Here is a 24,623-nt window from a genome sequence, read left to right on the forward strand (position 1 = left end):
ACTCTCCCAAACAACTGGCTAGAGAGGAATTATAGCTTCGGAGGTCAATCCAGAAACACTATCACCCAGGGGTTGAGCCACAAACTGACACTTCTGTAAATACACATAAAGGCAGTCTGGGAAACAAATACTGCCTGCTTTAAAATCAGAACTGTGGTTTACAACACGGAGGAACAGTGTATCGCAGGGAACTTCAACACTCTCCTGAATATCTGACAGACTAATGCATGTCAAACAGAAGAGTAGAGGAACTGAAGGACCTTCACTACTGCACATTTTTAATTTTTTATCTTATTTTTTTCACCTTTTACTTAAGAAACTAATTTTTTTATCATCTGATTTTACCTTTTTAATTACTACATTTTTATTTTTAACCAGTATTATTACTACTACCATTTTACCTTTTTTAAAGGTGTCATTATATTTTCTTTTTATCTTATTTTGGGATTAGTGTTCTAAATTCTATTTTCATCTTTCCTTTAGCATCATTTTACTCTAACTCAACTTTAGCTTTACGCCAAAACTATCCTCCTCACTTTTCCCCTTTTGTTTTCCTGTTTCTCTTAACCTATTCCTGCTTTACATTTTACCTATTCCTTCTGTTTACCCCCTGTTAAAATTTCACCCTACATATATATATCTAATTTGCAATCCCCTGCTGTAAATCCATATACACCTCTCTCTTCTCTTTCTTCACTATCCAATTTTTTTTCACTCTCTGTCATTTGGTTGTTGTTTACTTGATTGTTCAGTATATTGGGGTTTATTTAATGCTTGTTTGTGAGATTGTTTTGCTTTTTCTTTCTATTTTTCTGTTTCTTTGTTTTTGGTGTTTTTTTTTTTCCTTTTCCGGATTTTTTTTTTTTTTGGTGGTTACTTTTTTTCTCCATTTTTTTTTTTTATTAGTTAAGGTATTGCAAGTGTGTCCTCACCCCCCCCATTAACCCCCAATCTCCCCCACACCACCCCCCCGCCCCGCACACTAATGCTCCCATCCCCCTGTTGTCCATGTCCATTGGTTTCGCTTATATACATGTATACAAGTCTTTCGGTTGATCTCTTCCCCTTACCCCCGCCCTCCCCTACTTTCCTTCTGGGGATTGATAGGCTGATCGCTGTTTCTCAGTCTTTGGGTATGTCCCTTTTCATCAGTCTATGTTGTTCTCTATAATCCACAAATGAGTGAGATCATGTGGTATTTATCTTTCTCTGACTGGCTTATTTCACTTAGCATAATGCTCTCCAGTTCCATCCATGCTGTTGCAAAAGGCAAGAGTTCCTTATTTTTACTACAGCATAGTATTCCACTGTGTATATGTACCACAGTTTTCTAATCAATTCATCTGCTGATGGGCACTTAGGCTGTTTCCAAATCTTAGCTATGATGAATTGTGTGGCTATTAACATAGGGGTGCATATATCCTTTTTGATGGGCGTTTCTGGTTTCTTGGGATATATTCCTAGTAGTGGGATCACTGGGTCAAATGGGAGTTCCATTTTTAGTTTTTTGAGGTAGCTCCATACTGTTCTCCACAGTGGCTGCACCAGTCTGCATTCCCACCAGCAGTGCAGAAGGGTTCCTTTTTCTCCACATCCTCTCCAACACTTGTTGTTTGTTGATTTGTTGATGATAGCCATTCTGACAGGTGTGAGATGATAACGCATTGTCATTTTGATTTGCATCTCTCGTATAATTAGTGACTTTGAGCATGTTTTCATATGTCTTTCGGCCTTCTGTATGTCCTCTTTTGAAAAGTGTCCATCTAGGTCCGTTGCCCATTTTTTTATTGGATTGTTTATCTTCCTTTTGTTAAGTTTCATGAGATCCCTGTAAATGTTGGAAATTAAACCCTTATCGGTGGTATCATTGGCAAATATGTTCTCCCATGTAGTGGGTCTTCTTATTGTTTTGTTGATGGTTTCCTTTGCTGTGCAAAAGCTTTTTATTTTGATGTAGTCCCATTTGTTTATTTTCTCTTTAGTTTCCAATGCCCTGGGAGCATTATCAGAGAAGAAATTCCTTCGGCATATGTTTGCGATTTCGCTGCCTGTGGATTCCTCTAGCATTTTTATGGTTTCCCGTCTTACGTTTAAGTCTTTTATCCATTTTGAGTTTATTTTTGAGTATGGTGTGAGTTGGTGGTCTAGTTTCATCTTTTTGCATGTATCTGTCCAATTTTCCCAACACCATTTATTGAAGAGATTGTCTTGACTCCATTGTATGCTCTTGCCTCCTTTCTGGAATATTAATTGGGCATAGTGGTTTGGGTTGATTTCTGGGGTCTCTATTCTATTCCATTGATCTATATGTCTGTTCTTGTACCAGTACCAGGCAGTTTTAAGAACAGTGGCTTTGTAATACAGTTTGATATCTGGTATTGAGATCCCACCAACCTTGTTCATTCTCAGGATTGCTGCAGCTATTCCGGGTCTTTTTTTATTCCAGATGAATTTCTGGAACGTTCGTTCTAGATTTGTGATATATGCCATTGGTAATTTAATGGGGATTGCATTGAATCTATAAATTGCTTTGGGTAGTATGGACATTTTGATGATGTTGATTCTACCAATCCATGAACACGGTATATTCTTCCATCTGTTTGTGTCTTCCTCTATATCTTTTTTCAGTGTCCTGTAGTTTTTGGCATATAAGTCTTTTACCTCCTTAGTTAAGTTTATTCCTAGGTATTTTAATTTTTTTGGTGCAATAGTAAATGGGATTGCTTCTGTAGTTTCACTTTCTGTAAGTTCACTATTGGTGTAAAGAAATGCCATGGATTTCTTAGCATTAATTTTGTATCCAGCTACATTGCCAAATTCATTTATTAAGACTAATAATTTTTTTATGGAGTCTTTAGGGCTTTGTATATACAGTATCATGTGATCTGCAAATAAGGACAGTTTTACTTCTTCTTTTCCAATCTGGATGCCTTTTATTTCTTCTTCTTGTCTGATCTCAATGGCTAGTACTTCCAGTAGTATGTTAAACAGGAGTGGTGAGAGGGGGCATCCCTGTCTTGTTCCTGTTTTTAGGGGGAATGGTTTTAGTTTTTGCCCATTGAGTATGATGTTGGCTGTGGGTTTGTCATATATGGCTTTTATTATGTTGAGGTATGATCCCTCAATTCCTATCTTGCTGAGAGTTTTTATCAAGAAAGGGTGTTGGATTTTGTCAAATGCTTTCTCCGCATCAATTGATATGACTATGTGTTTTTTTTCTCTCAATTTGTTTATGTGATGTATCACATTTATTGATTTGCGGATATTGTACCATCCTTGCATCCCTGGGATAAATCCTAGTTGTTCATGGTGTATGATCCTTCTGATGTACTGCTAGATCCGATTTGCTAAGATTTTGTTGAGGATTTTGGCACCTATGTTCATGAGGGATATTGGCCTATAATTCTCTTTCATTGTATTGTCTTTATCTGGTTTTAGGATTAGGGTGATGTTGGCTTCATAGAATGAGCTGGGAAGTGTTCCTTCCTCTTAGATCTTTTGACATAGTCTGAGGAGGATAGGTTTTAGTTCTTCCTTGAATGTTTGGTAAAACTCCCCTGTGAAGCCATCTGGCCCCAGGCTTTTGTTTGCTGGAAGCTTTTTGATTACTGCTTCGATTTCCTCCATAGTTATTGGCCTATTGAGATCTTTAGATTTTTCCTGGTTAAGTTTTGGAAGGTTGTATTTTTCTAGGAATATGTCCATTTCCTCCAGGTTGTCTAGTGTGTTGGAGTAGAGTTGTTCATAGTATTTTCTAACATTCCTTTGTATTTCTATGGGGTCTGTTGTTATTTCTCCTCTTTCATTTCTGATTTTGTTTATTTGGGTCCTCTCTCTTTGTTTCTTTGTGAGCTTGGCTAGAGGTGTATCAATATTTTTTATCCTTTCAAAGAATCAGCTCTTCGTTTTGTTGATCTTTTGTATTTTTTTTTTTTTTTTGGTCTCTATGTCATTTATCTCCACTCTGATCTTTGTAATTTCCTTCCTTCTGCTTACAGTGGGCTTTTTTTGTTGCTCTCTTTCTAACTCTTCGAGTTGTAGAGTTATGTCATTTATTCTCATTGTTTCTTGTTTCTTGCAGTAGGCTTGTAGAGCTATGAACTTTCCTCTCAGGACTGCTTTTGCTGTGTCCCATAGGTTTTGGATTGTTGTGTTTTCATTGTCATTTGTTGCCATGATGTTTTTTTTATTTCTTCTTTGATCTCTCTGGTAACCCAGTCGTTGTTTAATAGCATGCTATTTAGTCTCCATGTGTTTGATTTTTCTGGATTGTTTTTGTTGTAGTTGATTTCCAGTTTTATGCCTTTGTGGTCTGAGAAGATGCTTGATATGATTTCAATTTTCTTGAATTTGAAGAGACTTTGTCTGTGACCCAATATATGGTCTATCATTGAAGATGACAAATGTGCACTTGAGGATAATGTATATTCTGTGGCTTGGGGTGAAATGTTCTGAAGATGTCAATTAATTCCATCTGATCTAGTGAGTCATTTAGGATTGATGTTTCTTTGCTAAGTTTCTGTTTAGAGGATTTGTCCAGTGGTGATAATGAGGTTTTAAGGTCCCCTACTATGATTGTATTCCTATCAATCTCTCCCTTGATCTTCTCCAGAAGATTTCTTACGTATTTGGGTGCTCCTATATTGGGTGCATATATATTTACCACAGTTATTTCTTCTTGTTGGACTGCTCCCTTTAGTATTATGAAGTGGCCTTCTTTATCTCTTTTTATGTCCTTCGCTTTGAGATCTAATTTGTCAGATATAAGTATTGCTGCCCTGGCTTTTTTTTCACTTCCATTAGCCTGAAAAACCTTCCTCCATCCCGTCACCATCAGTCTGTGTGCGTCTTTTTTTCTGAGGTGGGTTTCTTGTAGACAGCAGATATATGGGTCATGTTTTCTTATCCACTCATTTACCATATGCCTTTTGACTGGAGAATTTAATCCATTTACATTTAAAGTTATTATTGATAGAAACTTGTTAGTCGCCATTTTTGTTCTTTGCTGCTGCGTTCCTTCTTTGTTTCCTATTTTTTCTATTTACAGCAGACCCTTTAGTATTTCTTGCATTGCTGGCTTGGTTGTAATAAACTCCCGTAGACTGTTTTTGTCTGTGAAGCTCCTGATTTGACCCTCAATTTTGATTTATAGCCTTGCTGGGTACAGTATTCTTGGATTCAGACCCTTCCTTTGCATGACTTTGTATATTTCATTCCATTCCCTTCTTGCCTGATGTGTTTCTGTTGAGAAATTGGTTGCTAGTCTGTTGGGGGATCCTTTGTAGGTAACTTTCTGTCTCTCTCTGGGTGCTTTTAGGATTCTTGATTTGTCGTTGTTGTTTGCCAATTTAATTATTATGTGCCTTGGCGTCGGTCTTTTGGGGTTCATTTTGTTTGGGACTCTGTGAGCTTCTTGGATTTGTGTGAGTTTTTTCTTCCCTATATCAGGGAAATTTTCTGTTACTATTTTTTCAAACAGGTTTTCTATTCCTTGCTCAGTTTCCTCTCCTTCTGACATCCCTATTATTCGAATGTTGTTTCGTTTAGCGTTGTCCCAGAGTTCTCTTAGGCTCTCCTCCTGCTTTTTAATTTTTTTTTCTAGAAGCTGTTCTGCTTGGGTATTTTTTCCTACCTTGTCTTCTACCTCGCCTATGCAGTCCTCTGCTTCTTCTAGTCTACTCTTGATACTTTCTATTGAGTTCTTTATAGCAGTGATGTCATTTTTCATTTCTTCTTGGTTTCTCTTCATTTCCTCTTGGTTCTTCTTCATTTCCTCTTGGTTCCTACATATATTGTTGAAATTGTCTTCCAATTTTTTCATCCACCTTATGGCCATTTCTCTGAATTCTTTCTCTGAAAGGTTGTTTGCCTCCATTTCGTTTACTTCCTTTTCTGATGATGCCTGTTGTGCTTTCATATGTGGTTTGGTTCTTTGTTTCACCATGATCTCTCTTCTCCAGGTGTTGGTAAGGTAGTTCTCTCTCTGCTCCATTGATTTAAAGGCACAAAATAGAACACAACAAGGCACAACGTACAAGGCACTGAACAAAATTTATTCACGATATTAATAACCCCAAATTAAGGTGACCACCCAAGCGAAGAGAATTAGGGGATAAAGAATAAAAAAGAGAAAAGGAGAAAACAAAAAGGAGTGCCAAAATGATATTGAGAAAAGGGAGAAAAGAAAAAAACAAACAGACAAAAAAAGAAACAAACAAAAACAAAACAAAAAAAAGTAAGAGGGAGAATGAAATAGAGGTGGGGAAGAGGTTATTTGTATGGGGAGAAAACTCTAAGAGAACCGCAACTAATCTCAATGAATTCCAGCAGCAGATCCCTGGAGATTAATGCAAACTACAAACAACCACTAATATCGAGCAAGGCAAGGGAAAACAGAAACACAAAAATAACCAGAGAAAGAAAAAGTAAGCAAAACAGAAAAATTAAAATGAAAAACAAAACAATCTCCCAAACAAGCATAAAAAAACCTAATATACTCAAAATCAAGCAAACACTAGCAAAACGACAAAGAGAAAGAGAAAAAAAATTGGATAGTGAAGAAAGATAAGAGAGAGGTGTATATGGATTTAGAGCAAGGGATTGGAAATTAGATATATAAGTAGGGTGAAATTTAGACAGTGGGTAAAAAGAAGGAATAGGGAAAGTCTAAAGCAGGAATAGGGTAAGAGAAACAGGACAGCAAAAGGGGAAAAGTGAGGAAGAGAGTTTTGGCTTAAGGGTAAATGTGAGAGAGAAATGATGCTAAAGGAACGATGAAAATAGAGTGTAGAACACTAATCCCAAAATAAAATAAAGAAAAATAAAAAAAATAAAAAATAAAATGACACTTGAAAAAATGGTAAAATGATAGCAATAATACTGGTTAAAAAATGTGGTAATTAAAAAGGTAAAATCAAGTGGTGAAAAAAAAATAATAAAATAGGTTCTTAATTAAATGGTGAAAAAAGAATTAAAAAAATATAAAAATATGCAGTAGTGAAGGTGCTTCAGATCTTCTACTCTTCTTTTTGGCACGCCTTAGTCCTGCCAGGCATTCAGGAGAGTGTTGAATTTCCCTGCGATACACTGTCCCTCCGTGCCATAAACCACAGTCCTGATTTTAAGGCAGGTTGTATTTGTTTACCAGACTACCTTTATTTGTGATCACAGAAGAGACAGTATGTGGCTCTGCCTCTGGGTGGCAGTGTGTCTGGATTGACCTCCGAGGTTATAAGTCCTCTCTACCAGTAGGGGTTTTTTTTCTCTATGGTACTTGAAACTGATTTGGGAAAGTCCACTGCCCAGAGCTGGTTCTTTAATGGTTACTGCCCGCTCTGTTTCCTAGGCTCCCCAAAAAGAACTTTCCCCTACAGGCTCTGCGAATGACCCCAACTGGGGAATCCCATGCGCTGGGTTTAATAATCAAATGCACAGATCTAAGGGGAACTGTAACAAGAGCCTGATACTCTGTGTGAATTCGCAAGCCTCCACCTTCCAGGTCTGCGCACAGTCTCCGTGCGCCCACTCGCCCCTGGCACCAAGCAGCCGGGACACTGGCAAAGTCCAAGGCTGCTTTTTTTACATCCAGTCCAGCTATGGGCTTATTTTTAGCGTTCCCTTTTGCCAGCAGCCCTGTGGGGCCCCTTCCCCACTCGTGGGTCATGCTGGTCCCAACGGCCGCAGACTCTGTGGGGCACAGATTTCACCCCACGCACGCGCGAGCTCGGTCCTCTCTCCAACCCGAACTGCAAACTGCACCTTTAGGCGAAGTCTAACCTTTCCGTGAGAAGAAGCAGTGCTCGTCTGAGTTCACGCAGTCATGCTGCTTGAGATCCCCTGTTTCCAGGTTAGAAGCTGATCTCTGGATGCCAACAACAGCTACCCAAGATGGCGCAGTCTCCGCTGCTGAGCTGGCGCACCGAGAGAGTTTTCAGCCACAGTCTCCAACCGTCCTTTTTTTTTCTGGGAGTTCTCGGACTTTCCCAGCTTCAGACAGTCTCTCAGCTGAAAATCCTCTGCCTATTCGGGCTGTATGTTACCCGTTTCAGCTGCTCACCCTTATCTGCTCCAGGACAAGGCACAGGACACGTCCGTTTATACCTCCGCCATTTTCTCCTCTTCCGGATATTTTTTATTTATTTTTTTTTGCTCCTGTTTTCCCTCGCCTCACTTGATATCAATTGTTGTTTGTAGTTTGCGTTCTGTTGCTGGAATTTGTTGGGATTAGTGGCTGTTCTATTGGAGTTTTCTCCCCATATAAATAGTTTCTTCCCCTCTTCTATTTCATTCTCTTTCTTTTCTCTTGTACTTTTTTTCCTTTTCCAAATTTCATTTTTGCACTCCTTTTTTTCCTCTTTTTTCTTTTTCTCTTCTTTCTTCCTTATCCCCTAATTCTCTCTGATCTGGTGGTCACCTTTATTTGGGGTTATTAGTATCATGAATACATTTGTGTTCAGTGCCTTGTGCTTTGTGACTTGTTGTGTTGTATTTTGTACCTTTAAATCAACGCAGCAGAGAGAGAACTACATAACCAAACACCTGGAAAAGGGAGATCATGGGGAGACAAAGAAACAGCCCGCATATAAAAGAAAAACAGCCATCACCAGAAAAGGAAGTACACGAAATGGAGGCAGGCAACCTGTCAGAAAAAGAATTCAGAGAAATGGTCATAAGATGGATGAAAAAAATGGAAGACAAATTCAACAATATGTGTAAGAACCAAGAGGAAATGAAAAATGACATCACTGCTATAAAGAACTCAATAGAAAGCATCAACAGTGGACTAGAAGAAGCAGAGTACTGCATCAGTGAGCTAGAAGACAAGGTAGGAAAAAATACCCAAGCAGAACAGCTTCTAGGGAAAAAAAATTAAAAAGCACGAGGAGAGCCTAAGAGAACTTTGGGACAACACAAAATGAAACAACATCCACATAATAGGAACGCCAGAAGGAGAGGAAACTGAGCAAGGAATAGAAAACCTGTTTGAAAAAAATGACAGAAAATTTCCCTGATATAGGGAAGAAAAAACTCACACAAATCCAAGAAGCTCACAGAGTCCCAAACAAAATGAACCCCAAAAGACCGACGCCAAGGCACATTATAATTAAATTGGCAAACACTAATGACAAAGCAAGAATCTTAAAAGTGTCCAGAGACAGAGAAAAAAATACCTACACAGGATCCCCCATCAGGCTAGCGACTGATTTCTCAACAGAAACACATCAGGGAAGAAGGGAATGGAATGAAATATACAAAGTCATACAAAGGAAGGGTCTGAATCCAAGAATACTGTACCCAGCAAGGCTATCAATCAAAATTGAGGGTGAAATCAGGAGCCTCACCAACAAAAAAGGACTACGGGAATTTATTACCACCAAACCACCAATGCAAGAAATGCTAAAAGGTCTGCTGTAAAAAGAAAAAATAAGAAACGAAGAAGTTACACAGGGGTAAAGAATAAAAATGGTGACAAACAAGTACCTATCAATAATAATTTTAAATGTAAATGGATTAAATGCCCCAATCAAAAGACATAGGGTAACTGAGTGGATAAGAAAACATGACCCAAATATCTGCTGTCTACAGGAAACCCACCTCAGAAAAAAAGACGCACACAGACTGATGGTGAAGGGATGGAAAAAGGTTTTACAGGCAAATGGAAATGAAAAAAAAGCTGGGGTAGCAATACTTATATCTGACAAATTAGATCTCAAAGTGAAGGACATAATAAGAGATAAGGAAGGCCACTTCCTAATATTAAAGGGAGCAATCCAACAAGAAGAAATAACTCTGGTAAATATATACGCACCCAATACAGGAGCAACCAAATACACAAGAAAACTTCTGGAGGGGATCAAGGGAGAGATTGACAGTAATACAGTCATAGTAAGGGACCTTAATACCCCACTATCACCACTGGACAAATCCTCTAAACAAAAAATCAGTAAAGAAACATCAATCCTAAATGACTCACTAGATCAGATGGAATTAATTGACATCTTCAGAACATTTCACCCCAAAGCCAGAGAATATACATTCTTCTCAAGTGCACATGGGTCATTTTCAAAGATAGACCATATATTGGGTCATAGGAAAAGTCACTTCAAATTCAAGAAGATAGAAATTATATCAAGCATCTTCTCAGATCACAATGGCATAAAACTGGAAATCAACTACAATAAAAACAATCCAAAAACATCAAACACATGGAGACTAAATAGCATAATATTAAACAAAGACTGGGTTACCAGAGAGATCAAAGAAGAAATAAAAAACATCATGGCAACAAAAAACAATGAAAACACAACAATCCAACACCTATGGGATACAGCGAAAGCAGTCTTGAAAGGGCCCAACAAGAAGGCCCTCTGCATGGGAGAACATATTTGCCAATGATATCACCGATAAGAGTTTAATCTCCAACATTTACAGGGAACTCATGCAACTTAACAATAGGAAGGTAAACAATCCAATCAAATAATGGGCAATGGACCTAGATAGACACTTTTCAAAAGAGGACATACAGAAGGTAGAAAGACATATGAAAACATGCTCAAAGTCACTAATTATACGAGAGATGCAAATCAAAATGACAATGCGGTATCATCTCACACCCACCAGAATGGCTATCATCAACAAACAAGTGTTGGAGAGGATGTGGATAAAAAGGAACCCTTCTGCACTGCTGGTGGGAATGCAAACTGGTGCAGCCACTGTGGAGAACAGTATGGAGTTTCCTCAAAAAACTAAAAATGGAACTCCCATTTGACCCAGTGATCCCACTTCTAGGAATATACCCCAAGAAGCCAGAAACACCAATCAGAAAGGATATATGCACCCCTCTGTTCATAGCAGCTCAATTCACCATAGCTAGGATTTGGAAAGAGCCAAAGTGCCCATCAGCAGATGAGTGGATTAAAAAACTGTGGTACATCTACACAATGGAATACTACGCTGCGGTAAAAAAGAAGGAACTCTTACCATTTGCAACAGCATGGATGGAACTGGAGAGCATTATGCTAAGTGAAATAAGCCAGTCAGAGAAAGATAAATAAAACATGATCTCACTCATTTGTGGAATATCGAGAACAACATAGACTGATGAACAGGGACAGATCCAAAGACAGAGAAACAGAGATCAGACTATCAATCCCCAGAGGGAAAGTAGGGGAGGGCGGGGGTAAGGGGAAGAGACCAACTAAAGGACTTGTATGCATGCATATAAGCCAAACCAATGGACACGGACAACAGGGGGATGAGAGCATGAGTGGGAGGGGGAAAGTTGGGGGTTAATCGGGGGATGAGGACGCATTTGTAATACCTTAACCAATAAAGAAATTAAAGATTTTTTAAAAAGAATTTATACAACTCAACACCAGGAAGATAAACAATCCTATAAGAAATGGGCAAAAGACCTGAATATACACTTCTCCAAAGAGGACATTCAGATGGCCAATGGATATAGGAAAAGATGCTCAAGGTCACTCATCATCAGAGAGATGCAAGTAAAAACTACAGTGAGGTACCACCTCACATTGGTTAGAATGCCAACTATCAATAAGTTAACAAATAAGTGCTGGTGAGGATGTGGAGAAAACAGAACCCTAGTGCACTGTTGGTGAGAATGCAGACTGGTGCAGCTACTGTGGAAAACAGTATGGAGTTTCCTCAAAAAATTAAAAATGGAAATGCCTTTTGACCTTGTAATCCCACTTCTGGGAATGTATCCTAAGAATACCAAAACACCCATTAGAAGGAATATATGCACCCCTATATTCATAGCATTGTTATTTACAATTGCCAAGATCTGGAAACAGCCCGAATGCCTATCATTTTTTTTTTATTTTAACATACTCCACTGATTATTTAATATTCACTTTATGTACTCATTATAAAGGACTCTCAGTTCAAAAGTAAAAATTAAGTGTGTGGGGGTTTTATTAATAAGAAAATACAAGTACAGGTTTCTAATTTATATTATGTTTGGGTAGATTTGATTTAGACAAATCTTAAGGTGACAGGCTAATAAATGCCTAGCACCTCTTAGCAATAAAAGTGACATCAAAAAGATATAGCAATGCTCTTACCAAGATTAATAAAAGCTTAGATACTCTTCAAAACTATGGGGGTAGTTTTGTCAATAGGCCAAAATTTCATAGGAAGTTGGGAACACAAGCCTTCCCCCTCCTTGTTAGAAGTCATTCTGATAGAACTCATTTTGGCCATATGGTGTTTCAAGTACTAATAGGAAACAAACGCGTCAACTTAAGAATACAAAATGCAAACTGTGATATAAAGAATAAGGAAAGGGAGGAAACATTTCAATAAGCTCAGATATGACATGATGATACTATCACAGGCCTTAGTACCTTCTTTAAATCTTAAATAAATTGCGCCACCAACAGAAAAAGTCACCTCACAGAGAATGCTATGAGATTTTTAAGTTGCTAGACTCCTTTCCATCTTCTCCTCCTCATCCGCTCTCGATACTGCTGTCAAATTCTACACACTTCAGGCAGCGGGCTGCTGAAAGCGGGAGGAAGTAGGTCCACGAGAGTGTCTTGTTTCTGTGCACTTATCTGGGGTGCTATTTCCAGAGAAGGAGTTCCTCTACAGAGTGTGCCCAAGGTGGATTTCTCTAAGTTGCTCTCAGAGTTGTCCAGCTGCCCTCACCAATAAGTCACAGTCTTTGTAGGTTGATAGAAACCACCAGTCAAAGCAGATGCATATGGATTGTGGAGAAGCCTTCTTTAGTATCTAACATAGTTGCCCATTGTTGCTCAGTGATTGAGCATTGACCTATGAATCAGGGAGTCAGGGGTTTGATTCCCGGTCAAGGCACATGCCTGGATTGCTGGCTCCATCTCCAGTGGGGGGGCTGCAGGAGGCAGCCAATCAGTGATTCTCATCACTGATGCTTCTATCTCTCTTCTCTCTGAAATCAATAAAAATACTAGTATATATTTTAAAAAGAATGACACTCATTTTTACCTAGTTTTTCGTAACCTCGTATCAGAAGCTAAATTGTCAGCCTACAATGTTAAGAAACTAATGCTTCTTTTTTAAAATTGACTGCTAGAGAGGAAGGGAGAAAGAGAGAGAGAAACATCAATTTGTTTTTCCACTTATTTATGCATTCATTGGTTGCTGCTTCTATGTGCCCTGACCAGGGAACGAAGGTACAACCTTTGCATATGGGGAGGACGCTCTAACCAAGTGAGCTCCCAAATGCCTATCATTAGATAAGTGGATAAAGTTGTGGTATACTATGCAGCTATAAAAAAGAAGGAACTCTTGCCTGTTGCAACAGCATGGATGTACCTGGATGTTATTATGCTAAGAAAATAAGCCAGTTAGAGAAAGACAAATATCACCTGACCTCACTGATGTGTGGAATCTAAAGGAAAAAAAAATAAACTGACAAACAAAATAGGACTAGAGGTATGCATAAATGGAACAGACTGGCAAATCTCAGAGGGGAGGAGAGTGGGAGGACTGCACAAGATCAACCAAAAAATATATGCATAGATCATGGACACAGACAATAGTGTGGTGAAAGCCGAGGAGGGGCTGGGACAGGGTGGAGGGAGGCAATAACTGTAATAGAGTCAACAATAAAAAAAAAAAAAAGAAACATAAGCTGAGTAGCCCAAGGCACCTGAATATTTGGACTGCATGAGGTTTAAGGTGTCTTTTAGTAAAAAAATTCCATGATCTGATAAATCACTTGATCTCTTTACATTTAAAATTTAAATTTATAAAATGGGATGATGGAATGAAATCCCCTTCTAATAAGAAACATTTTCTACTTCTGGAATTTGATGATTTTTCTTTATGATTTAAAACTCAAATTCACATTTAAAATCCTTCTTTAATATCATTTCTTCTAATATTCTGTGTCATCACACTTTGGGAAACATTCATTTATTAAAATAGATTTTTTTCTTTTTATTATTTTTATTTAACACTATAAAAAAAAACGACGACAATGACGACCAATTACATACTGCTTTTCTTCACATTTGTATGGATTTTAGGAAATTATTGCCTTTTCCCCTGGAGAAATAACCTAGACAAAATATAAAGTAGTACCACACTATGAAATCTACAAATCCTAGAAGTCAACATCTTGAAGACAATCTCCAGGGGTAGGGGAGGGAAAAACAAGTGTCACAAGAGACGAGACAAGCACATATAAGGACGGCAAGCTGGGGGAAAAGACCGTGTCAATGACACTGACCCAGACAGTAGGTATCCTTTTCTCCTGGCACCCACGCCACCACCTCAAATGGGTGATTTTTGGTCTATGGTCTAAGGAACTCTCTTTAAAATGACACAAGAGTTGCTTTGAGTAGAGGTGTAACAAGAAAGGTTCAAGTATGAGTAAGAGTCATGCCAAAGTTCAAAGTCAGGGAAGAACCCACAGTGAAAAGGCAACTCAGAAGTGTCTACATCGCGCTACTTCAACAAACTGCCTCTGTGGGACCCAAGAGGGAATCTCAAGAAGATATGAGGGTTCAAATCAGCATATATATGGGGTCCCTACAAACCCTATAGGCTTACTTTCCTGACTAGATGATCAGCTTATTCCCTGAAGCGACAGAGACAGACACGGAAACTGCCAAAGTTCAAAAAGTAAGGTGGAAATTGTGCTTCCTTCAGAATGAATTGGCTTCTTGACTGCCTTTTCTCCAGGTCTAGCAGCTGCTTTCTCCCATGTTGCTGCAGGTGTTTATTGCCTTACGCTTGAAATGAAAAGGCGAACTTTGAGGTTCCAGGACTAGGCAGTCCTGAGAGGGCAGGGGGGTCTGGAAGTACAGTAGTCAGCACAAGCTGTGCTCTCATAATGGCTTGGCCTTCCTTCGGTCCCGAGAACCTACCCCGAGGTCAGTCTGAAGTTCGTTTGCAAGCCTGGGGACCCTTCACTATCCCACTGGAACAGCGGAACAGAGGGGGTCTTCAGTATTGCACAGGTATGAAATGTCCACCAGTTTAAAAAACAAAATCACAGTTGTTCTTGGGGCTGGGCGGGTTCTCCCATCCAGTTTTAGCAGGATGTGGCTGTGGCCATGGCGTTCCTGCTGAGCTCTGAGACCATCCAGTGGGTGGGCACTGGCGCCAGCACCGAGGTAGGGAATGTGTAGTAGGAACCCTGTTCATCAGGGCTCAGTGTCTGCAAATGGGCGCTGAAGGAAGAGCTGGCTGCCTCCCCTTGGCAAGAGGGAACCTGGGGGGTGGGCATGGAAGGCAGGATCTCAGATTCATACTGCAGGAGCTGGGCACCCTCTTAGCGCAGCAGGCAGCGCGTCAGTCTCATACTGCAGGAGCTGGCCCATGAAGCCAAAGTTGGGCGAGACCACACTCCTCTGCTTGATGTAATCAAAGGCATCCTTTAGGCGAAACTGCCTGGTCTTCATGAGGTAAGCCATGCAGATGGTGGGTGAACGGGAGATCCCAGCCTCACAGTGGACCAGGACCTTGCCTCCCTTTTCCCTGACACAGTCAATGAAGTCTATTGCTTCTTGAAAGTGGGAGCTAATGTCAGCCGTGTGGCTGTCCTCCACGGGGATCCACTTGTAGTGTAGGTGGCTCATGCAGGCCTCGGAGGTCCGCCGTGAGACATTCAGCAGGGCCGTGATGTGCAGGTTGGCGAGGAACTCGCACTTGGATGCATGGTAGGCACTTCCAAGGTAGAGGAACGGAAGGATTTCAACTGGGCCACCCTGGTCATGAGCTGGCCTGTAGCTGATGCTGAGCACTGGTTTCCCACACTGGCTGATGAGGGCTCTCTCGGTCTCAACCTTCTCTTGGGAGATGGGTTCTACGTCCACGCAACAATCAGCATATTCCGAGTAGAAAGTCTCATATCCCCCTTTGTGGAAGTAGACCCGCGGGCCGGCGGGCAGGCAGGCGAGCAGCAAGGTGAGCACGACACGCGCGGCACTCTCCTCGCGCAGCTTCTGCCAGTGGCGGCTGCCCTGGTCCAGCACGACCACGGCCGCCAAGCCGCCGCCGCCCTCCTGCAGCAGCCTGGCGCGGGCCGCCTCGTCCGGCACGTAGCACGCCCGCCTCAGCACCACCGAGTTGAGGTTGACCTTGAGGGAGCCGCGCACGCTGGAGGCGGCGAAGGCCAGGTAGGGCTGGCAGTCCAGCACCACGCAGCGCGCCGCCTCCTTGCGGAGCATCTTGTGCAGCTGGCGCCCGTCGAGCGCTGTGACCTTCATGTCGCTGCGCAGGTGCCCACGGCCAGGGTGCCTGCCGGCGAGATACAGGAGGGCGACCCGTGGGGCTGCGGCCGCCGACCGACCAAGCCTCCAGCCGGAGCCAGAATGATCAATGATCACTCAACCCTTCTTCCCCGCCCCGCACGCTCGGCGCCCTGCCCAGCCACTCACCACCCCAGAAGCCGGGTAAAGTAGATATTTTTAAGGCAAAAAACACACAAAAGACTTAAGTGTTAGGGTCAAAACCATAAAAAATACTAGAAGCAGTAAAATCTTGGAAACTTCTCATAGCAATATTTTTTTCTGATATATCTATTTGGGCAAGAGAAACAAAAGAAAAAATAAGCAAATGAGACTACATCAAACCAACACAGTTTTGCAAAGCAAAGGAAAGCATCAACAAAATGAAAAGACAACCCACCTAATGGAAAAACAACCAATACATCTGATAAGGGCTTAATATCCAAATTTTAAAAGAAACTTATAAAACTCAACACCAAAAAAAATCCAATTGAAAATGGGTAAAACACCTGAATAGACATTTCTCCAAAGAGGAGATACAGATGACCAATAGACATATGAAAGAATGGTCATCATCACTAATCATCAGAGAAATGGAAATTAAAACCACAGGTAGATATCACCTCACATCTGTCAGAATTGCTATCATCAATAAATCAACTAGCAGCAAATGTTGGTGAGGATGTAGAAAAAGGGAACTCTCCTGCACTGTTAGTGGGAATGCAGATTGGAGCAGTCACTGTGGAAAGCAGTACAGAGTTACCTCAAAAAATTAAAAATGAAACTACTTTAATACCCAGTGATTCCACTTCTGGGAATATATACAAAAGAAACACAAAACATTGATTCAAAAGAATATGTGTACCCCTGTGTTCATTGCAGTGTTTTTTGTATTAACAAAGATATATATGCATCCCAAGTGCCCATCAATAGACAAGTGAATAAAAAGTCATGATACATATATACAATAGAATATCAGTCATAAAAAAGAATGAAATCTGACCAATTGTGAAAGCCTGGATGAACGTAGAAGATATTGTGCTAAGTGAAATAAGCCACACAGAGAAAGACAAATACCATATGCTTTTACTTATATATGGAATCTAAAGAACAAAATAAATGAACAAACAAAATAAAAAACAGACTTATAGACACAGAGAACATACTGATGAATGGCAGAAGGGAAGAAGGTTGGGGTGCTAGGTGAATAAGGTGAGAGGATTAAGAAGTACAAATTGATAGTTTAAAATAGTCACAGGGGGGTAAAGTACAGTATGGGGAATACAGTCAATCTATACCAGTGGTTCTCAACCTGCTGGCCCTTTATTTTTTTTTTTCTAAAAATATATTTTATTGATTTTTTACAGAGAGGAAGGAAGAGGGATAGAGAGCTAGAAACATTGATGAGAGAGAAACATCGATCAGCTGCCTCCTGCACACTCTCTACTGGGGATGTGCCCGCAACCAAGGTACATGCCCTTGACCGGAATCGAACCTGGGACTCTTGAGTCCGCAGGCCGACACTCTATCCACTGAGCCAAACCAGTCAGGGCCTGCTGGCTCTTTAAATACAGCTCCTCATGTTGTGACCCAACCATAAAATTATTTTCGTTGCTACTTCATAACTGTAATGTTGCTACTGTTATGAATCATAATGTAAATATCTGATATGCAGGATGGTCTTAGGCGACCCCTGTGAAAGGGTAGTTAAACCGCCAAAGGGGTCGTGACCCAGAAGTTGAGAACCACTGATCTATACTAATAATAGCCTAGGGCCATCACGATCTAAATGACCAGACAGACGACCGATCGCCAGGAAGTGCATGGAGCACCTCTGATCAGCAGCTTCCACAGCTGCTGGTGAGGCCTGGAGAGAGAGAGAGAGAGGCAGGGCCTGATCTGCAGCTGCTGAAGAGACTGTGGATCAGGCCTAGAGATAGGCCTGGAGAGAGAGACAGCTGTCAGCAGGGCCATTCTGGCTGCCTAGGAGGTGGAGCTTTTGATGCTGACTGGCATAGAAACTGACCAATCAGAACCAAATCTGGGTGAACTGTGAGGAGCCAATGACTGACTAGGAGGTGGAGCTTTTGATGCTTGACTGGCATAGAAACCAACCACTTACAACCTAATCTGGGTGAACTGCGAAGGCAGAACCTAAGGTGGGGGCAGAGGAGGGGTTTTAAGGGCAACAGCTGTTTGACATAAGGTGTAAGAAAGTGGTTCCATTTTTTAATAAGCGGTTTGGCAGTATAGTACATATGGCTGGCTATCAGTCCAAATATAGGGACAATGTATTTTTGTCTGCAAAGACTATCTACTCCTGCTGATAGTTTTCCCCCCATTTAAGCAATCTTATCTTATATAATCTATCTACACTAATAAAAGGGTAATAGGCTCATTAGACCAGGTCGACCAGCCATCTTCTGGACATCCAACTTCCTTCCAGACAAAGCCATGGTGGTGGGGGCCGAGGCAGAGGCAGTTAGGGGTGATCAGGCTGGCAGGAGGTTAGGGGCAACCAGGCCGGCAGGGGAGAGCAGTTGGGAGCAATCAGGCCAGCAAGGGAGGGCAGTTAGGGGCGATCAGGCTGGCAGGGGACAGCAGTTAGGGGCGATCAGGCAGGCAGGCAGGTGAGCGGTTAGGAGCCAGCAGTCCCAGATTGTGAGAGGGATGTCCAGCTGCCAGTATAGGCCCGATTGGAGAGGGTGAAGGCTGGGCTGAAGGAACCTCCCCATTCACGAATTTCATGCACCAGGCCTCTAGTAGTTTTAGAATAACTATGTATTGTGCCAGGTGGGTACTTGAAACATTGGGGGAACACTTTTTAAAGTATATGATTGTCTAACCACTATTTGGACACCTGAATGTAATACAAAATAATTTTGAATGCAAACTGTAATTGAAAAATAAAATTTTAAAAATGAGTAGCAGACAAATTGGTATCCCCTTCTACATCTATGGTTGAACACTCACTGCTAAACAAGTGGATATCCTAACTCCTATTTGCTTGCAGATGCTACAGCACTTTTAAGTGAAGGAAGATTATCCAGTGATTTGTGAATGTTGGAATGAGACAATGTGTATATAGAGAAATGAGAGGGGACCAGTAAAATCTCCAGGTAGGGAAGAGCTATCTCTATATAATTTCAAGACTGTCATGTGTAAGTGTGACTGGTTTATATGATCCAAGAATAGAGGAAAAAGAAAAATCAATGGGTACAAACTGCAGGTCAAGATATTTTAGCTCTATATAAGAAAAAATGATGGAAAGAGTTTTTGAGAAACTAAGATGGCAGCATAGGTAAACACCGGGAAATTGCTGCCTCCCACAACAACTTCAAAAATACAACGAAAAGACAAAATGAACATCATCCAGAACTACAGGAAGACTGGCTGAGTGTAAATTCTACAACTAGAAGAAAAGAGAAAAGCACACTGAGACTCAGAGGAGCTGCGGAAGTAAAGTGCAAAGGTATGGAGATAAAGAACTTCACAGATAAGGAAAAGCTAAAGGAGTTCATCACCACCAAACCAGTATTATATGAAATGCTGAAAGGTATCCTTTAAGAAGAAGAAGGTAAAGATACAAATTATGAACAACAAATATGCATCTATTGACAAGTGAATCTAAGAATCAAGTGAATAAATAATCTGATGTACAGAATGAACTGGTGATTATAATAGAATCAGAGACATAGAAAGGGAATGGATTGACTATTCTTGGGGAGGAAAGGGGTGTGGGAGATGCGGGAAGAGACTGGACAAAAATTGTGCACCTATGGATGAGGACAGTGGGTGGGGAGTGAGGGTGGAGGGTGGGGTGGGAACTGGGAGGACGGGAGTTATGGGGGGGAAAAAGAGAAACAAATGTAATAATCTGAACAATAAAGATTTAATTTTTTTAAAAAAAAGAACTCCCTGGAAGGATTCAACAGTAGAATAAAAGTAGCTGAGGACTGAATCAGTGAGTTATAAGGTATAAAAAAAACCCATTGAGAGTAGCATATGGAAGGAAATAAAAAAGCAGGAGGAGAGCTTAAGGGAGCTTTGGGACAACATGGACATGAAATTAAGCAACATCCATATAATAGGGGTGCCAGACGGAGAAGATCCAAGAAAAAAAAAAGAATGTGTTTGGAGAAATAATGGCAGAAAATTTCCCCAATCTGGTAAAGGAAAAGGTCATCCAGTAAACACAAAGAGTCCCAGCCAAGATGAACCCCAAAAGACCCACACCTAGGCACATATTATTAAAATGGCAAATATTAAATACAAAGAAAGAATCCTAAAGACTGTAAGAGAGAGTCAGAAAGTTACCTATGGGGAGGTCCCATTAGAATGTCATATGACTTCTCAAAAGAAATACTTTAGGCCATAAGGGAATGGCATGATGTATACCAGGTAATGGAAGCCAAGGGACTGAACCCAAGAATGCTCTATACAGCAAAGCTTTCATTCAAAATTTAAGGTGAAATAAAGAGCTTTTCAGACAAATAGAGGCTAAAAGAGTTTAGTACCATGAAAACAGCACTGCAAGAAATGCTAAAGGGACTTATAAAGAAGAACAAATAGAGACAAAGAGAACAGGCATCAAGAATAAGAATGGCAATAAATAAGTACCTATCAATAATAACCTTAAATGTGCATCTCATCCCAGGGCCGGCATTTTATTAAATGCTCCAATAAAAATGCATAGGGTAGCAGAATGGATAGGAAAACATGACCCATATATATGCTATCTATAAGAGACCACCTCAGAACAAAGAACTGGTAATATAGCATGCGGCCCGCAAGACAGGAGTGAGAAAAAGAGCGTGAATGACTAAGGGAGTGTAGGGATATGCATGGTGTGTGTGTGTGAGAAAGAGAGAAAGTTAGGTTTCGTAGGAGTCTCAGGGGCTGGTGAATCAGGCTCTACTAGACAAAGAGGCCCTACTACCACCACAGGCACTCGCCAGGCAGTAGCGGCTTTGGAAGGAAACCACACAGTCTAGAAGCGGGGGGCAGGAGCGGCTAGGAGCACAGCATCACCACCAACCAGACTAGCCTTAGACAGCAGCCCCGATTGCCGGGAGCCGGTCCATGCTTGCTGTTTCAAGGGACCTGGCATATATGGAATACTGTTCTTAATATGTTTGCTCACCTTCTTGGCACTATGTGTTTTAACCAAGGTCTCTGAGAAAGGTTGTTTCCCCAGGTAGGGATTTTCCCCTGAAGTTAGGGAGGGAATAAAACCTCTCAACTAAGTGCCAGGCGGGTAATTAATCACTTTAACTACGAACAATCATGCTTAAGCTACATAATCTTTACTCCCTGGAATGGAGATAAGAAACGCCCTAACCTTTGTAATAGAGATTGACAGGATTAAAATGAACTGGTATAAATATAGATGTAACAAGACAGCAAGAGACAGAACTTAGAACACAGAACTTAGGAGACAGGACTCAGAAGAGAGAACCTACAGACAGAACCTACACAGAATCTACAGACAGAAGAACTTCGCTGGAGAGAACATGGCAAAAGATCCTGGACTGAACCTGACTACAGAAATTGGCAAGAGAGCCTGATTAGAACCTGGTGACCGAACCTGGATAGAGATCTCAGACAGAACCTGGCTGGAGAACCTAGCGAGGGAACATGGCTACAGAACCTGGCTGGAGAACCAGAAGAACCTCTCTGGAGATCGAGACCAGAACTTGGCTGGAGATCCTGGCTAGGCTGCTGATCAACTGAACGCTGTCTCCGTGTCATTCCTTCTTCACCGACTCCGTCCACACCTTTGGGGACCCCTGGACCCGCTGGGGCTGGACCCCGGCACCCGATGAATGCATTAAGTGGGACCTTGCAAGGGGCCCCCACCACAGGCAACGGGATCTCACATTGAGTAGCATTCCAAAGGGACATCCCACACAAACCCCACCAAAGGCTCTGGGACCTCACAAGGAGGTGCACAGCACAGGGATGTCACAAGAGACTCTTCCATGGCTCCAGCACTGCGCAGTGGCACACCAGCAGGCTCCTGGACATCACGGGGGGCGAGGGGAGGGTCACACACCAGAGGGGCTGTGCACACGCCCCCAATAACCCTGAGCACATGCAGCTGACACCTGCTTAACCAGGTATGTGGGGAAAGGGAGTACAACTCAGAACAGAGACAATCAAAGCATGAGACTCAAGGCAGACATAGACTCTGGGCTTAGGCGTCCCTGACCACTGGACAATGAGGAACTTCAAACTCTTGGACCTCAATCAGGTTACCCAAGGCCATAAAGGGACAGTGACTCACATTCACCTGCACTAAAGAAGCTTTTAGGAGGCCCATGGTAGATACACCAACATCATACAACAGATTCAACAACATCAGAGCAAATTTCAGTGAGCCGCAACCTAACTGGCAGGAAGTTGGAGGAGATGCCACCCACAAACAGGACATAAACAAGCAGGTCCCAATTACAACAGGAGATAACTAAACAATACACAAAAGAGCACTGTGCCCGATGCCAGGTGAACAAAGACACTGCTCTACAGGGCCAATGAGGACACTGTGAGACCCCCGAAGCGGGACCCTCACTCTGTCCCACAGATCGACGGCGACCCCAATCAACCGCAGGAGACGTCACTTGATGCAAAACGCAAGAGGCTTTATTCTTTATTCCAGCGCGCTGGGGCCCAACCCGTACTCACACAAGAGCAGAGGAGTTGTGCGCCCAGCAAGGAGTTTTTCAGCTAATTATATGCTAAAATCACACATCAGGGAGGGGTTGCATGCAGGAGGGTAAGAGGAGAAAGAAATTGTTTGTGTCTTGATAGGGATAAGGCACTCCTTACAGTCTGTTCCTCTCAAGGTTGATTGAAGCTGGGTTTACTCAACCCATCCTTTGTTGGGGCTATCTCCTGTAATAGCCTTGGGGAGGGCGTCATTCCCTCTGTTCCTATCTCTAGTGGGGGAAGCCTAGGGAGTTGAGATAAAACAGGCAGCTAGGCCTGGCAGCTGGGCCTGTACAGTTTGTAACATTCTTTTATTCTTTCATTCCCCCATTTGCTTTTTGGTAAGTTCTAATCATGGAACTTCTGTCTCTAGACATTCCTCTTCGAAACTATCTCTCTGGCGGAGAGACTGGTATTGCTGCCTGAGCACTAGTACTTGAAAGGTGACCAGTCGGTTTAAGATACAGGGCCCAAAAGTAAGAATTAAAAGCAATATAATAAGAGGACCCATAAGGGTGGATATGAGGGTCCACTGAGTCCTAGACTTCTTTATTTTGCCTGGGCTGTCTTAAGCCAGGTGTGATGAAGCCAAGTCGGGATCCCGTCGACCTGACCGCCGTGGGGGTGGTCCTTTCAGTCCTTGGGTGGCAAATTTCTTTACCCAAACAGTGTCACCAGGTTGGAAGGGATGAACCGGATACAGGCAGATCATCTTGGACGTGCTTCTGGTCTGCTTGCTGGGTAGACTGTAAAACCTGAAAGAACTTGAGTAAACTGGTGAGATGAGTAGTACAGGGTCTGGAAGAGTCACTAGAATCTGTAAAGGCCCCACTGGTTTTAGGGCAGCCTCCTGGGCTGCTTTGTCTGCAGCCTAGTTCCCTCCTGCTTCTGGGGAGTCAGTGCCAGTTGACCCATTGTCCTTGCTCTGCTCATGTCTGTCTAACTGCTTATTATATTACCTCAAGGATCCTGGCTCTGAATTCTTTCAGGGAAAATGGGCGTTGAATTCTCTTCTGTAGCTGCTTCGTGCTGAGGAGGGACAGAAGTTTCTCTCAGAGCCAAGAGATCCTTGCTATCTGTCAGAGGGACGATGAGGCCTGGGCACAGAAGGAGGTAGGCTTGTGACCTGGCAGAGACAAACTGTAACAAATGGTCTGGTGGGAGGGAAAGAAAACATTTCAGTTTTAATAACCTCTGTTGAAATAGGATTTTTCTCCTTAAAACTCCTCTATGGCTATCAAAAAGCCAAATCAAGACCAATTTATCTACTGTATTCAATTTGGCCTGATGTTTGCATAAATACAACAAGAATGGTAACTGACTACCTGTGCTGGAATCTCATGGTTGAATCTTAATGTGCCCCGTAGGGCCAGGAAGCCAAGCCATCCAGCTGCCATCAGGCCTGCCTGCTGTATCTGCTGCGTTAGGTGAATCCCTCACCTGTAGCAACTCCACCTGAGCCCACGCTCTAGGCTTTAAGGCCCATCTCAGTAGCCCTCCTACTCGTTGTGGCCCAGAGTGTGTGGGGGTTTCGCAGGGATGCAGAGGCATCCTTATTGCTCCCCTTCTACTCTTACCAACCGCCAGTGATGGTAGGGCATGGGCCTGACGCTCCAGCGCCAGCCATCTCCAGGGCTCCCAAGCAGGATACCAGGCTTTTCCTGTGGCACC

At 42.0% G+C, this 24,623-nt stretch overlaps 2 protein-coding genes across 3 annotated transcripts in view; both read right to left on the reverse strand.

The window, feature by feature from the left end:
• The window catches only part of ZDHHC15 (zinc finger DHHC-type palmitoyltransferase 15), a 384,007-nt gene that overhangs the window by 334,437 nt on the left and 24,947 nt on the right, over positions 1–24,623 (reverse strand). The window lies entirely within an intron of this gene.
• Positions 13,948–16,223, reverse strand: LOC132224478 (dual specificity protein phosphatase 5-like). Its single transcript, XM_059679685.1, has 2 exons — positions 15,306–16,223; positions 13,948–15,253 (listed from the first exon to the last, which is right to left on the reverse strand). Exons 1-2 carry the CDS (start codon positions 16,221–16,223, stop codon positions 15,047–15,049), a joined length of 1,125 nt encoding a protein of 374 aa, XP_059535668.1. The 3' UTR covers positions 13,948–15,046.

Source organism: Myotis daubentonii, chromosome X (genome assembly GCF_963259705.1).
Source record: "Myotis daubentonii chromosome X, mMyoDau2.1, whole genome shotgun sequence".
Lineage (NCBI taxonomy): Eukaryota > Metazoa > Chordata > Mammalia > Chiroptera > Vespertilionidae > Myotis > Myotis daubentonii.